The sequence below is a fragment of the Nilaparvata lugens genome, chromosome X, assembly GCF_014356525.2.
Source record: "Nilaparvata lugens isolate BPH chromosome X, ASM1435652v1, whole genome shotgun sequence".
Taxonomy (NCBI): domain Eukaryota; kingdom Metazoa; phylum Arthropoda; class Insecta; order Hemiptera; family Delphacidae; genus Nilaparvata; species Nilaparvata lugens.
In genome coordinates, this window is record NC_052518.1 from 60,642,274 (window position 1) to 60,657,038 (window position 14,765).

The following is a 14,765-nucleotide window of genomic DNA, read 5'->3' on the forward strand; positions in this document are numbered from 1 at the left end:
TCTATATCAATGAATAATTCTAACAAACCACTCTCTGTCTCAGACAGCACCGCATCGCGCATGCGTTAGCAACGGGTTTTTCCCGTTCCATTCAGTCAGATCTTTGAATGTAACGTTCTTTGTGATGATGGTTACCGAGCACTGTAACTGGAACCAATCGTCATTCCATTTGATGAAGATATTATCCAATGATGATCAATCATTAAATTCAATATAGTAATCAATATATTATCATTTTATTTAATAAAAGAAAGAGTACTTTTGAAAAATATAATTAATAAAATATAACAGTTGATATTTAACTGATCTCAAAAAACACTGTAACTAAGTCAGCATATTGTCATTTCAAAACAAAAACCGAACCCTCAACCTCCCCTTTTACATTTAAAACATCAATAAACATAACTATTTGAAAAACCTCTATTCCCTTCCAGTATATTGCAATTTCAAAGCCAAATCCTAACCTATCTTTCCACCTTTGAAATATCAAAAAGCATTATTCTACCTGGACCCTAGCCCTTTCTAGCATATTGCAATTTAAAAGCAAAAACCTAACCTGAACTTATGGAACATTATTTAATATAATAAAAAAAAACCTAACCCCTAACCCCTTCACATTTAATAATTTAGATATCAAAGCTAAATCCAAACCCCCTAACCTATCCTTTCACATTTGAAACATCAAAAAACATAGCTCTAACTGCACCCTAGCCCCTTCTAGCATATTGCAATTTCAAAGCAAAAACCTAACCTATCCTAATAACACATTATTAAATATAACCTAAATAAAACCTAACCTCTAACCCTTTCAAATTCAATACTTTAGATTTATTCGTCATCTTTAGAACAAAACATAATTATGTGGTTCATTTCATGAACATGTTCACAAACATGTGGTTCATTTCATGAACATGTTCACAAACATGTGGTTCATTTCATGAACATGTTCACAAACATGTGATTCAAAGCAAAATCCTAACCCCCTAACCTATCCTTTTACCTTTGAAACAGAGAAAACTCCTTGTAATTCTGTGCTTTGAAACATCAAAAAACATAACTCCACCTAGACCCTAGCCCCTTCTAGCATATTGCAATTTTAAAGCAAAAACCTAACCTATCCTAATAAAACATTATTGAATATAACCTAAATAAAAACTAACCCCTAACTCTTTCACATTTGTTGAACGAGACAAGAACACCATTGCAAGAACACCATTATAACGTGGACCTCACTATAGATACTCAAAGAATACTTTTGAATAACTATGTTATAACTGTGACTGTTGCTGGCCGTTACTCTGTTTCTGAGACAAAGAGAAGCTCCTTAATTCTAACCCTAGAATACTAAGGCATCCTCTCACAGACTACACAAGTGTGTCGAATATGTCCCCCACCACTTTGCCGCCTTGAAACTGCGTGTACCTTGAGTGTGTAGCTAGCCAACAACAGAGTCACATCGGTGTCCTTGAGCATGCAAGCGAGTTACAAAGATATTCATTCTGCGTCGTCTGTCAGTCTACACCTTAGTATTTATGCTAGTTTGTGAGTTATCACTGTAGTCTGCTGGACGAATCATTAGTGTTAATGATTGTGAATTTTTCTCTATAAAAACTATTATTTTTGACAAAATGGACAGTCAGGAAGATTTTATATTGAAGTATTTATTTGAGGGTGATTCTGATTTTCACGACAGTGCTTGTGAAACTTCAGATCATGAAGAATTGGAAATTCATGAGAACACAGATGACAGTGACGCCGATCCCGACTACTGCCCAGATCAAGATATATCTCCAACCCGGCCTAGACTGAAATTTCCAACATCCTGCCATATTTCTGCCGATTATGAAGAAGAGGAAGACATTCTTGTAGAAAATACTGAACTTGAAATTCCTTCAACATCGACAGACGACCATGGTGGGCCTGGTTGTAAGCGTAAACCAAGAAATATTCCACCTGATTCAATCAGGGCTCCAGGAGAAAGGAAAAAACAAAATATAACTCCAAATTCAGTTTTTAAAAGATCAGAAAACAACCAATATATCCTTGAATGTACTCTGGATGTCCTACAGAGCCAAGGTAAGAAGACTACACATACATGGTTACTAAGCCTACTGCATCATATAATAAACCTACAAGACATGCAGCCAGGAACATATTGCATACTCAAAGAGGTACTAAAGGAGCAGCACAGAATTTAACTGACCCGAAAGAATTATTTGGATTGTACTTCACTGCATCTTTGAAATCTAAAATAATAGAATTCACAAACATGGAAATTAGGAAAAAACAGCCAAATTACAAAGAACAATCTTAAACTATCTCTGCATTAACAGAAGAGGAATTTGATGCTTTTTTGGGATTGTTAGTTCTTTCATCAGTACAAAAGGATAACCATTTGAATGTTAGGGAATTGTTTGATCCGGAATATAGTGGAAATAGATATAAAGCTGCAATGAGTTGTGAGAGATTCAACTTCATTCTAGATTGCTTACGGTTTGACAACACAGATACAAGAAAGAATAGAAAATCAGAAGACCCATTCACAGCTATACGAGAGATATGGGAAATGTTTATTGCAAGCTGTAGGGATCTCTACTAACCAGGGAGTTATTTGACGATCGACGAGCAGTTGGTGGCATTTAGAGGACGGTGTCCTTTCCGGATGTACATGCCCAACAAACCCAACAAATATGGCATTAAGACTGTGATGATCTGTGACACTCAAACTCATTACATGCTAGATGCAATTCCATATATTGGAAAAGCAACTTATGGAGGTCCTTTGCCTTTGGCCCAGTATTTTGTGTTGGAACTTGTAAAATCTGTTCGAGGGACAAATAGAAACATTACTTGTGATAACTGATTCACCTCTATACCATTAGCAAATGAACTTTTGAAGCAAGGAAACAAATTGACTCTCATTGGAACACTTCGCAAAAACAAGCCAGAAATTCCTAAAGAAATTGTTGATTTCAAGAAGAGAGAAGTTGGAACAAGCATATTTTGCTTTGATGGAGCAGAAACAATGGTTTCCTATCAAACCAAAGCCAGGAAATCTGTCATCCTTCTTTCAACTTGCCATGAAAGCCCTGACATCAATGAAGACAGCAAGAAACCGGAGATAATAGAAAGTTACAATGCTACAAAGGGTGCAGTTGATGCCTTGGACCAGATATGTAGCAATACTTCATGCAGCCGTAAGACAAGAAGGTGACCTTTGTGCACTTTTTTTAATATTGTAAATATTTCAATGGCAAACATATATGTTTTGTATGTTCAGAATTGTGTGAAAGCCAAAACGAAGCCACTTAATAGGAGAAATTTACTTATAGTTATCCACAATGAACTGATAAAGACCAATCTCCAGAAAAGACTGCAAATGACGGATTTGCCTCGGGAACTACGTCAATCGATTGCGTCTATCTTAAAAGTCGGAGTTCCTAATCAGGAACAAAGACCAGAACCTCAAGAGAGAAAAATCTGCGCATTCTGCCCTTCAAGACTTCGGCGTATGACTAAGTATTTCTGCAGTCGCTGCATGAAAGCTATGTGTGGAGAGCATCATGCTACAATTTGTTGTGAGTGTCAAGCTCAGTAGATTATTTTTTGACTTTTTTTATAAAATGTTTCTCTTTATCCTAAAATAATAATTCATGCATAATAAAAATATTTTCCAACCCTTATATTGTGTTCTATTATAAATTCCCCCAGAGTAGTTTCACAGACTACGCCTTAGTAATAATGATTGGTGAAAAAGGCCTTAGTACTCTAACATCAATGTCGGATAAATTATAATAATAATTCATGCATAATAAAAATATTTTCCAACCCTTATATTGTGTTCTATTATAAATTTCCCCAGAGTAGTTTCACAGACTACGCCTTAGTAATAATGATTGGTGAAAAAGGCCTTAGTACTCTAACATCAATGTCGGATAAATTACAGTGTTGCCGGATTATGAAACCGTTAAAATCTTGGTTAGTTCTCCGGAAAACTTAATCGGAATTAAAAACTAACCGATCTTTGTGGAACAGAAATGAATCCGTAAAACTAACGCTGATTTGTTAATCGACGTCAATGTCCATATTTAACAGACGTACAGTTGCACGACCCATAGTTCTGAAACTTCGTTTTCCTGATGCAATGTTTAGGCCTACACGTGGCATGCATTATCAATTTTTCAGTTACAACAGCTTTTTGAGACAAAGTGCTAAATAAATGTCTACAGTTTCATCAATGCTGTATCGGCAATAAGAAAATGCATGCAGTTAATATGTCTTTGAATAAAGGTGTTGATATTTACATCAAGAAATTATTCTCTTTCATTTTCATTTAATTAAAATTTCAAAATTATTCGAGTCCTGATAGAATGACTGACTCACTGTACAGTCATTCGGAAATTTTTATATTGGAATGAGGGGAATTTTGGCAAACTGAGCAAAAAATAAGGTCATATGCGCCTTTCCGTTATATCTTCAAATGAAAAATGAGTTTTGTGGGTTGTCAAAACTCCCTCTGAAAGGTGAACTATTCAACTTATTCTATCTTTTAGTAAAATAACAATGATCATCCATCCATCTATTATCTTCTATACTATTATAAAGGAAAGAACTGGATTATACACGTATACATGTGTAAAGTATAGGAAAATTATGTTTGACGCATCATCACGTCTGAACTACTGGACTGATTATCTTGAAATTTTGCATATAGATTCTTGCTTAAGCAATGATGGTTATAAACCTATTCTAAATTCTTCAATATTTAATTACATCAAGTTTTTCAAGTTTTCAATTATTTGTCATGCTTTCAGTTGTTGTAGGGAAGCAGCAGAACATTTCTCTTAAAAGGGAAATTAGAAGATAGGTATGATTGGGGATCCTTTTTGAATGATAAAAACAGGTTTTCCGTCGCACCTAAATTTTTTCCGCCATTTTGGAACCACCATTTTGAATCCAACTTCTTTTTTTAATTGAAAGGTGGTCATATGATACATGATTCCGATAAAGGATTTCCAGAGAAAAGGTATGGTGAGAACCGCACATCGATATCTCAAACCTTTCAAAATTTATTCTCATTCATTTCCTTTATTATAGTATAGAAGATGATCTGTCTATCATCCTCTCTACTATAATAAAAGAAAGAACTGGCTTAAACACGTGTAGAGGATAGGAAAATTATGTTTGACGCATCATCACGTCTGATGGTGGACTACTGGACTGATTCACTTGAAATGCTGCTTATAAATTCTTAATCAACCGAGGATTCTTATAGGCCTATTTTCAATTCTTCTAGATTTCATTACGTCAAGTTTTAAAATAGACCCTTGCGAAGCACGGGTTACCTGCTAGTTACTGATAATTGAAATTCGTGAACAGAGTAAGTTGATTGAACATTTATTCTCTCCATTGTTGACAAATGTCTCGTGTAGTGAGATCCACGCATCAGTTCAATGGGAAGTGTTGCGTTATTAATAAGGAATGCTGACAGATTAAAGTGAATCTCACTTTAGGCTTCCTCCCCATCATTCATTATCCATTCTCCTTCATCCTCTTCAAATCGGTCTTTATTTTTCATCTCTCCTACATTCTCTTCCTCTCATACATGAGTTTCATGTTAATTTTATCAATATTGTTTTTCCTTTGTCTTATAAACCCATTTAAAGAGTGAAATACGCATTAGGTAAAAGGACTAGATAAGTCTTTACATCAATCAGTCTTTAAGACTGATTAAAACATTTTATCAATATTGAAAAATTGCTCTGCTCATAAACAGTATATCAAATACAGGTTGTAATAAAATCAGTAAAATTCAGCTGACTTAAGCTGGGTTCACGACACAGGAAACTATCAATAATTGCATTTGTAATTAGAGGAATTGTTTGAGATGCGGGCTTATGCAGGTATTCTCGACTCCCTATTTGGCAAAAAGCTTTTAGGGGAAGAAGCCATATTCAGCTAGCCTACACTGAGCCTCAATTTACTTAAAAAGGTTGGTCTAAGAAGAGGGAGCGAGTTGTCCCAATTAAGCCTAGCTTTACTCAGTGGCATTTTCTTGAGGCAAGGAATGAACTTGAGCCCGCCAACCCTTAGCAAGAGACTCTTGAGAGCTGTCAATTTTTTAAGATCGCAGTTTCTATGACAGAGCTTTTCTCATCTCAATGATAGCATGAAAATATGGACATTCATCAAACTGTCACAATTAATATTTTTCGTGAAAGTAACCGGAACAGTCATTCTCTACTACATAGAATGATAGTAGCGTATATTTTCTTTAATTCTAGAATTGAATTTATTGCCAAAAAATCATTGTTACAATCACCCTATATTGAAATTAAATTTGAGCAATTTACTTTACTTTATCAAATTAAAATCAATGACAACCACTGTGTATGACTCCTCTCATGTCAATCTTAATGTGGGGATTGTGTAAAAAAATAAAATGATATCAACTTAGTGTCGTTACTTAGCACTAGGTTGATCACTGTGTCTAGGCAAAGTTAATCAACATTGAAGAACATATATAGCAATATTGAACAAAACAGAATGTTGAAGTAAATCAGCGCTGGTTCTCAAACAAGCCAGCTGAACATTATTATGATATTTTTCAATTTGTTGAATAGCTCCTTGATAGAAGCTATTAAAAACTATTGAATCATCTTATCTTATTAATTACTAAAAAATCATTGAAATGAGTGATTTTTCCACTCAATCATTGAAAAATAATGAGAATTTTGTAAATAATGTAGGATTACATTATTTTTGTAAATAATGTTTTGATAATGTAGGATTTTGTTGGATTGCTTACGAGTGAATTTGCAAAGTCAACATAAATCTAATTGAAGATTCATACTGCATGCGATAAATCGGCACGATAAGAATGTGGAGGGGAGTCATCATTTATTAATTTCCTTGCCTTACCTACTACCATAGGTAAGTTGCCTTACCTACTACCATAGGTAAGTTGCCTTAACTACTACCATAGGTAAGTTGCCTTCTACCATAGGTAAGTTGCCTTCTACCATAGGTAAGTTGCCTTACCTACTACCATAGGTAAGGAAAGTATTGTTTTCCAAGAAAAATTAAGGACTGATCAGTCTGAAAAGTCCTACTTTTCACACAGACCTAGAGAGTTGGAAACTGTCTCAATACAGTGTGTTTAGGTTTAAGTTATCCTATACGTGGGATGCCAACTATTGGAATAAATAATAGAATAAGTTTTTTCTTATTCACTCATTAATACATACAACTTACACAATTCATCCTCCATCGTCATCTATGAAACAAAGGACATTCTATTCATGAATCCTTCATCTATGAAATATGAAATTGCTTATAGTTTTATGCATTATTTGCAAATGAGATAACGAAGAAAATGCTATTTATACATGTTGAAATATCTATCAAAATGAACATTTTTTACAATAGTTTGAAATGAGGAAACGGAGAAAATGCTATTCATGCATCATTTATGGTTTATCTGTGAGATATGTATTCTATGAAATTGAAATAGTTAAAGCTTTCTACATTATTATCAAATCGAGGAAACAACACATTACTGTACTTCCTGTCTTCGGTGAAAAGAACTACTCAGTTTCGTATCTGGTCTAATGTTTACATAATTAATATTAATAAAGTTGTAATCTTGGAGAATATTTGTACCCTATTTGAGTGATGAAATACAGTGTGACACTCCTGCTCCAGAGCCTCACTTCTGACTTCTTGCTTGATCCCTTCAGGACAATAAATTCAGTATACAGTTGCAATTCAAGCTAAGCCTAGCTTCAATGTTTATTCAACTCATCCTCCTCCACCACCTTCCCAACAACTTACCTACCTACTCCTCCACCACCTTCTTCTCCTCCTACCTCCTCATCCTCTTACCCCCTCCTCATTTTCCTCATCCCCACCTTATCGTCTTTTACCGCTATTTTTCTTTGCTTTGTTCTCCTCTGCTCTGCCTAATGCCGTTGTATCCCATTCTTTTCACAATACTCTAGTCATCATTGCTGGATCGTTCTGTTGGTCCCCCTTTCAGTTTGGTTTTATCTTTTACGGGCTCGGCTATCTATCAACTCCCATTTCCCTTATTTTGTTCTTTGTGTAACCTGTCTTTGAATTGTGCCTCTCATTTCAGAGTAATCCGTATTCCATTTTTCTGTTTGGTCGCGTCTCAAAACAAATTTTCTGTTCTTCTTCCTCATAATACTCTTTGCTCTTCGTCCTACTATATTCTATAAATATCACCTAATCTGTTCAACCGTTGCTGATATTACTCATGAATGAAAAAAACTACATTGTAAACTATAATCAAGATATATATGTACCAATGGACATTTTCTAATGACTGAAACTTTGTTGACAGTATATTCCTCACAAAATTGAATTATTACAAAATGTATGTTTCTGATACTATATTATTCTGTATACTTAAGAACTCATAATGAAATCTATAACATATAATATCTCAGAAATAGTTTCTTTTATAAATAGCCATTGAATGGAATTACAAGAATAAAATGATCAGATAATATAAAAAATAAGGCTTGACAAACACTCACCAAAAATTCCCGATCTCTTCAACAGTTTCTTCTTAGACAAGATTTTCATAGCCTGGAATCAAGTAATGAAGTGATCAAACTTAAAGTCATAAAATTTTATATAATTCCACACTTCAATAATTATACTTAAATTTCCATACTCATACCTCCCTGATCAACATAATACCACAAATATACGATAGCTATTAAATATTCATTGGTGAAACCAAAGAATACCTGACCTAAAGTGTTTTTTTATTTCTATTGAGAACTTTGTAACTACAGAAACCAGTGCATTGAATTATTATTATAATATCCTCATTCAATTCTGCATCGCAGCATAGTTGAGAAGATTTGACTTGTTTTTTTATCAATTGATTATTTTTGGTTTTTTGCCGTGTTTTCATTGAAATGTTATTGTCCTGGTAATGCGAGTCTTATTCACGTTTTTCATAAAGTTACATTGAAGTGTTATCAAAGTAAAAAAAAAATTAAGTAATCTCAAAGTAAATTTGGTTTGTAAAATTAAATTTGGTCTTGAAAAGTTGGTTTCATTTTCATGTTAATCAACTTATGATCTAGTATGGTACATAATCTCTCAATGAGACAATAAACTCTTCAAAATATAATAAACTTTCAGAAGATCTGATGGATTGAACTGATGAGAAAGTGTCTCGAGTAAAGTGAGAATAGAAGAGAATTTATTGTATTTGCAGACCGTGGGCCGACTACCTACCCACGTGGATCGAATGTTTTGGTTGGATTGAATTGCATGAATGGAATATGAAGGTTAATACTGTTCCGCCCTCCCTAAATACCTATAATCTTCCCTTACCATATCATACTTATATCAGCTCATGTATTATCTTGACTGTGTCATCACCACCATACTTTATCATTTCTGCCGATATATTATCTTGGCCACCTGCCTTTCCATTCTTTAGGTGCTTTACAGCCATTTCTGTCTCCTCTAATGTTGCCCTGGAACAAACTCCGTGTTGTATTTCGCATCATATTCAAATTGTCCGCGCTACAGTTTGCTAACTGCAGCACAATATTTCCCTTTAGGTCAGGCACTGTGGATTATTTAAAAGTCATTTTTATTCCTATTATTTTAAACTACATTATCTATCATATTATTATTCAATCTTAGCATTTGATTTTTGCATTCGTTGTGCATAATAATATTTCAATTTCCCCTTAAATTTAGATTATTTCTTGTGATTTGTAAACCCCGGTTTCAGAGCACATTTTTATATCATTTCCGTTTGCCACTTTTTCGTGACCAATCCCCACTTTGTTCTTTGTTCTTGTTTTCTTGTTCGGGAATGCTCCAAAATGTACAGATCTCTTTCAACTTTATTACCTTCAAATTTATCCTACGATGTATTCTAAAATTGGTATATCGGAGACCAATTTAATTGTGAATAGTTTTATAGATGATTGAAATGTCCTGTGAAGCGAAGTTACTAAAACTAATTCAACTTTACGTTTATGATGAACGACCACGGTTTAACTTTTGTGATCAAGGTAACAAAGTAATACTACATCTATTCCAATAAAAAATTTGATGAACTTAACTTTTCTCTGGATCTAAACTTTAGCCCTCTTCTATCAATATTTATATTGGGACTTTTCAAATTCTAACCTCTATGATACCGGCAACTTGGACGTATGTATTCACCCTGGCTCAAACTAATAGCCCACTTCAGCTATAAGCCCATGAATCAGCAATTTGACAAAAATGTACCATCTCGTTCCTGGTGATCAGTCTACACCATCCTCAACTGTAATGTGCAGCACCCTGGACCTCTTTGATGATTACTACTTCCCGAAAATCTGGTAGATCACATCCTGACCTGGCCATGCTTTCTCTCACTCTACTGTCTGCAATAAACCGGAGCTGTAGCAGTTTGATATCAGTTTTGATAATCCAGAGCACGCATTTTGTAGGTAGTTTATCACTCAACTATTCTCATGTGTTACACATTGTTTTCTACTTTGTATATTTTCAAATCGTTGCATAACCTGACAGGCTGGCTCTAGTAGCAGCTGTTCCCTATATGTCTGACATCATCAGCATATCTTTCAACTTATGTTACTTTGATAGTAATCATAACCCAACAGGCTGGCTTATAGCGGCTGTTATTCTTATATGTCTGACATCATCAGCATATCTAACTCCTTGTAAATGTGGCTTATGTTACTTTGATAGTAATCATAACTTGACAGGCTGGCTCTGATAGCGGCTGCAATCAATATATGTCTGACATCATCAGCATATCTTTCAACTTATGTTACTTTGATAGTAATCATAACCTAACAGGCCTGGCTCTAGTAGCGGCTGTAATCAATATATGTCTGACATCATCAGTATATCTAACTCATTGTAAATGTAGCTTCTGTTACTTTGATAGTAATCATAACTTGACAGGCTGGCTCTGATAGCGGCTGCAATCAATATATGTCTGACATTATCAGCATATCTTTCAACTTATGTTACTTTGAGAGTAATCATAACATAACAGGCCTGGCTCATTCAATTAGTAGCTGTTTCCTATATGCCTGAAATCATCAGCATACCATATCCATTCAATTTATATAATCAATCTAGGTATTTTACTTATAAGATCAGGGCAAAAAATATAAAGAGCGATAAAAATATATAATATAAAAATAGAACAATAATCGAAATCAGTAAACTATCACAGGCTAAATACTATTCTCTAAATTTATAGCACGAAATGTTACCATGTGCTTTTATTTTATAATCATATGCATCCTTTTGTATGTAGCTGCGATATAAGCTTGCAAATACTTGTCGACTTGGACAATTCCATAAAAAATAGAATCCTTAAAATCAGCTTGATAAATTGGCAACCAATAATCCGAATGTATATCTTAAATTCTATAGTATCTAATAGATTTCTTTGCAATGAATCTATATTTTATCTCAGGGTGCAAGATTCGGCACCTGACGGAATAAATAGAGCCATTCATCTAGTGAATCAGAGCTACAACAAACTATCGCAAATTATATTGCAAAAAATTAAAGATCATATGAATATGTATTACTAGCCTAGATTTTATACTTCTTTTGATTTATAGGATTTCTGAAATGTACTGACTCATTACTCCTCTAATAAAATACTTTTAATACTATATTTACTTGGGCAAGTATTTTTTATTAAATTCTTAATTTATAAGAAGACCCTTTCGACGAGCTAGCTTTGATTATTATGTAATTTCGAAGCACTGAGGGCGCCCTGTCACTAATTCAATATTTCTCACTCATGTGTCGAAATCTTCTTATGATCCGCTGATGTCGATCCAACTCCTGGTGGTCCTGGACTATGGTAGCCGGAGTCGTCTCTTCCAAGGGGTTACAAAATTATTTAAAATGAAAATGACTTCTGCTTTATAAGAGCATCACAAAGTCTTATAAGAAATTTAATAATTCAATCTAACTTTAGCTTTTTACAAGTTATAGCAAGGTATTATGCTCTATAATATTTAGGGACCTCTCATGGTGGCATTTGGCAGGCAAGTGTTGGTTCTCCTTTCTCAATTTCACAATTCTTTTTTCCGACTTCCAAATTTAAATAAAATTTTAATATCCTAGTCCTCCGCCATTCAAGGTTCAAATAGACCATACCAAAATATTAAATTATTACTTATGTTGTATGTTTAATAATTTCTTTGCCTTCGGGCCATATCCATAACATAGACTATACAACAATTTTATATAAATCCCAATCATTTGTAGAAATATATATAAATATTTTTGAATCGGCATACTATTACCGCCTATCAACTGCCATTATGTGATTGGTGCATGCAAATTGTTTCAGTATTCATGCGCTTGGTAACCTCCTATTTCCTGGATACATTTAATTATTTTTATTAGGTTTTTTAAATATGCCCTCTACATGCTAGTTAATTTTCTATATGTTACTATTTGTTTCATGCATCAGATTCTACGTTGCATGGCTCAGTCGATCATTAGGTCGCTGATCACTAAATGTTTATGCCTAACCTCAACCTTCAATATTTTATAATATATTATATATTAGCAAAAAATTATTTCAATTCCTTTTAGGCTGTTGTACAGTTTAGCCAGGACAAGCTGATGTTATCTAATCTTTATGTTATCTCTTTGGCGATACTAGCCAGTTACTTTACTCAGACCTATTAATATTTCAGCTAGGGATTTTTATATCTACCCAAATTTCAATATGTTACACGCGCCCCCTGGATTTGAATTCAAAATATTTGAGAATCACAATGTTTTCAATGAAAATCCACCCTTCAATACATCGATATATTCCATACTTTGTCTACAAAATATACTCTCAAATTTTTATCATAGTTTGCAGATCTATCTGCTGTGCCTCCCTTAGACCTCTATCAAATACAATAACAAATTCTCCTTATCAACACAAAAATATTGTAAATATAATCTCCTAGACACATTCCTCCTTACAACACTTAGAACATAGTATTTTTAAATTTGCCGCTCGCAAGGCCACCAACCTAACTACACACATTTCTTGATTCTCTCATAATTGATTCCTTTCAAACAATAATTTCGATGTACAAAATTTCTGGGGCTTATATTTTATTGTAATTCCTAGGTCTTTATATAAATAATTTTCTATATATCAGGTACAATTCTTTTCTTTTGCTAATGGTTCTTTGGCTTTAGGTAACTAGCATTCATTTTAGGTTTTTTCGGTAACAAACATGGCATAACTAAAAGTAATAAATATAAAACATATAAATAAATATATTAACATTGATAAATACAATAAATAACAGTAATGAATAACATTTTTGGGTTACAATACTTCTTTCATAATCATGTGTTTAACAGACGTTACATTTATTTGATTTGGGTGGCTTTGGCCAGCTGACTACTTGTTCTACATTTCATACTGCTACGTCAGAATTTGCTATCGAATCTCATAGTTAACCTAACTGCTACATTTTTTCCTTTTAAAGGTAATTAACAAATTTTAAAAATACTATCCCCGCTTGTGTCCTTTTTTATCTGATGTATATTATTTAATTACATAATTAAAAATTATTCCTTTGCTTGTTGCAGGCTTTGGACAGTTGGGAGAAATAAAAACATCGGATTGTTGCCATGCGGTCCAACTCAATATTAAGTTTATCATGATAGGTCAGTAATTCGTTTGATAGTGGTGTTTTCCCTTGATTACTTATCATATTTATTTCAAATTCTGTGATATGGTTTAATATTGGCTACATTTTCCCACCAAACAATGTGCGTATTCTCATTCTCTTGCAACTGGACTGTGTTGTGATGCGATATGGCTACGATAGTGAATGGCCCTGAATAAATTAAAAAGAATTTACGAGTTACTTTCTCCAAAGCATTTGATAATCTGTGGCTCTTTACTAAAACTTCATCTCCAATATTATATGAAAATATTTTGTATGCTCGGTCGTGAAATCTCTTTCTACTACTTGCCTTTTTCTCTAGCTTCAATCTGACTAGATGATGGATATTAGGATTTGTTAGCTTGTTCACTTCTGAGCTTGGAAAATCAATTAATTTTTCGATAAATGTAGTGTTTCTTTTACCAAACATGATTTCGTAAGGCGTATGACCGGTGCTTTCATTTAGGCTATTATTATAACACTCTTCTAAAAATGGTAAATATCTAACCCATTGTTGGTGTTTTTCGTTACAGTAAGTCCGCATAAAACGAGAGATCTCTGCCATACGTTGCTCTACTGGATTAGCGCTGGGGTTGTAAAGAGATGTCCTCGACCATTTAATATTAGCCAGGTGAAGTATTTCTTTCCACTGCTTGCTACAAAAATAGGTTGCGTTGTCAGATAGGATTCGTTTAGGCTTTCCTACTTCATTTGTCCATCTTTCCGTTATGCATCGGGCCAAAACTTCTCCAGTCAATTTACCTATGGGAAATAGCATTGTATATCTTGAAAAAACACATGTAAGCACGAATATGTTTTTTTTCCGTATTGTGCCATGGGTAATGGACCATATATATCCGCTGATATCAATTCCAATGGTGCACTAGGGAGAATGGGATTCATTTTGCCCCTGATATGGTATCGCGGGTATTTGGCTTTCTGGCATATATCGCAAGCTTTTACTATTTTGGCCACTTTTTTATGCATGCTTTTAAAATAACAGCTTTCTTTTAGTAGGTGGAGGGTCTTCATAGTTCCAAA

The 14,765-nt window shown here is 34.0% G+C and overlaps 1 protein-coding gene across 8 annotated transcripts in view; it reads right to left on the reverse strand.

Moving 5' to 3' along the window:
* Window positions 1-14,765, reverse strand: part of LOC120348926 (calcium/calmodulin-dependent protein kinase kinase 2-like) — a 525,835-nt gene that overhangs the window by 23,400 nt on the left and 487,670 nt on the right. For all 8 annotated transcript variants that reach the window (XM_039443397.1, XM_039443398.1, XM_039443402.1 and 5 more), the window contains one exon: window positions 8,562-8,613. In XM_039443397.1, coding sequence (XP_039299331.1) covers window positions 8,562-8,613 — 52 coding nt within the window. The remainder of the gene's footprint in view (window positions 1-8,561; window positions 8,614-14,765) is intronic.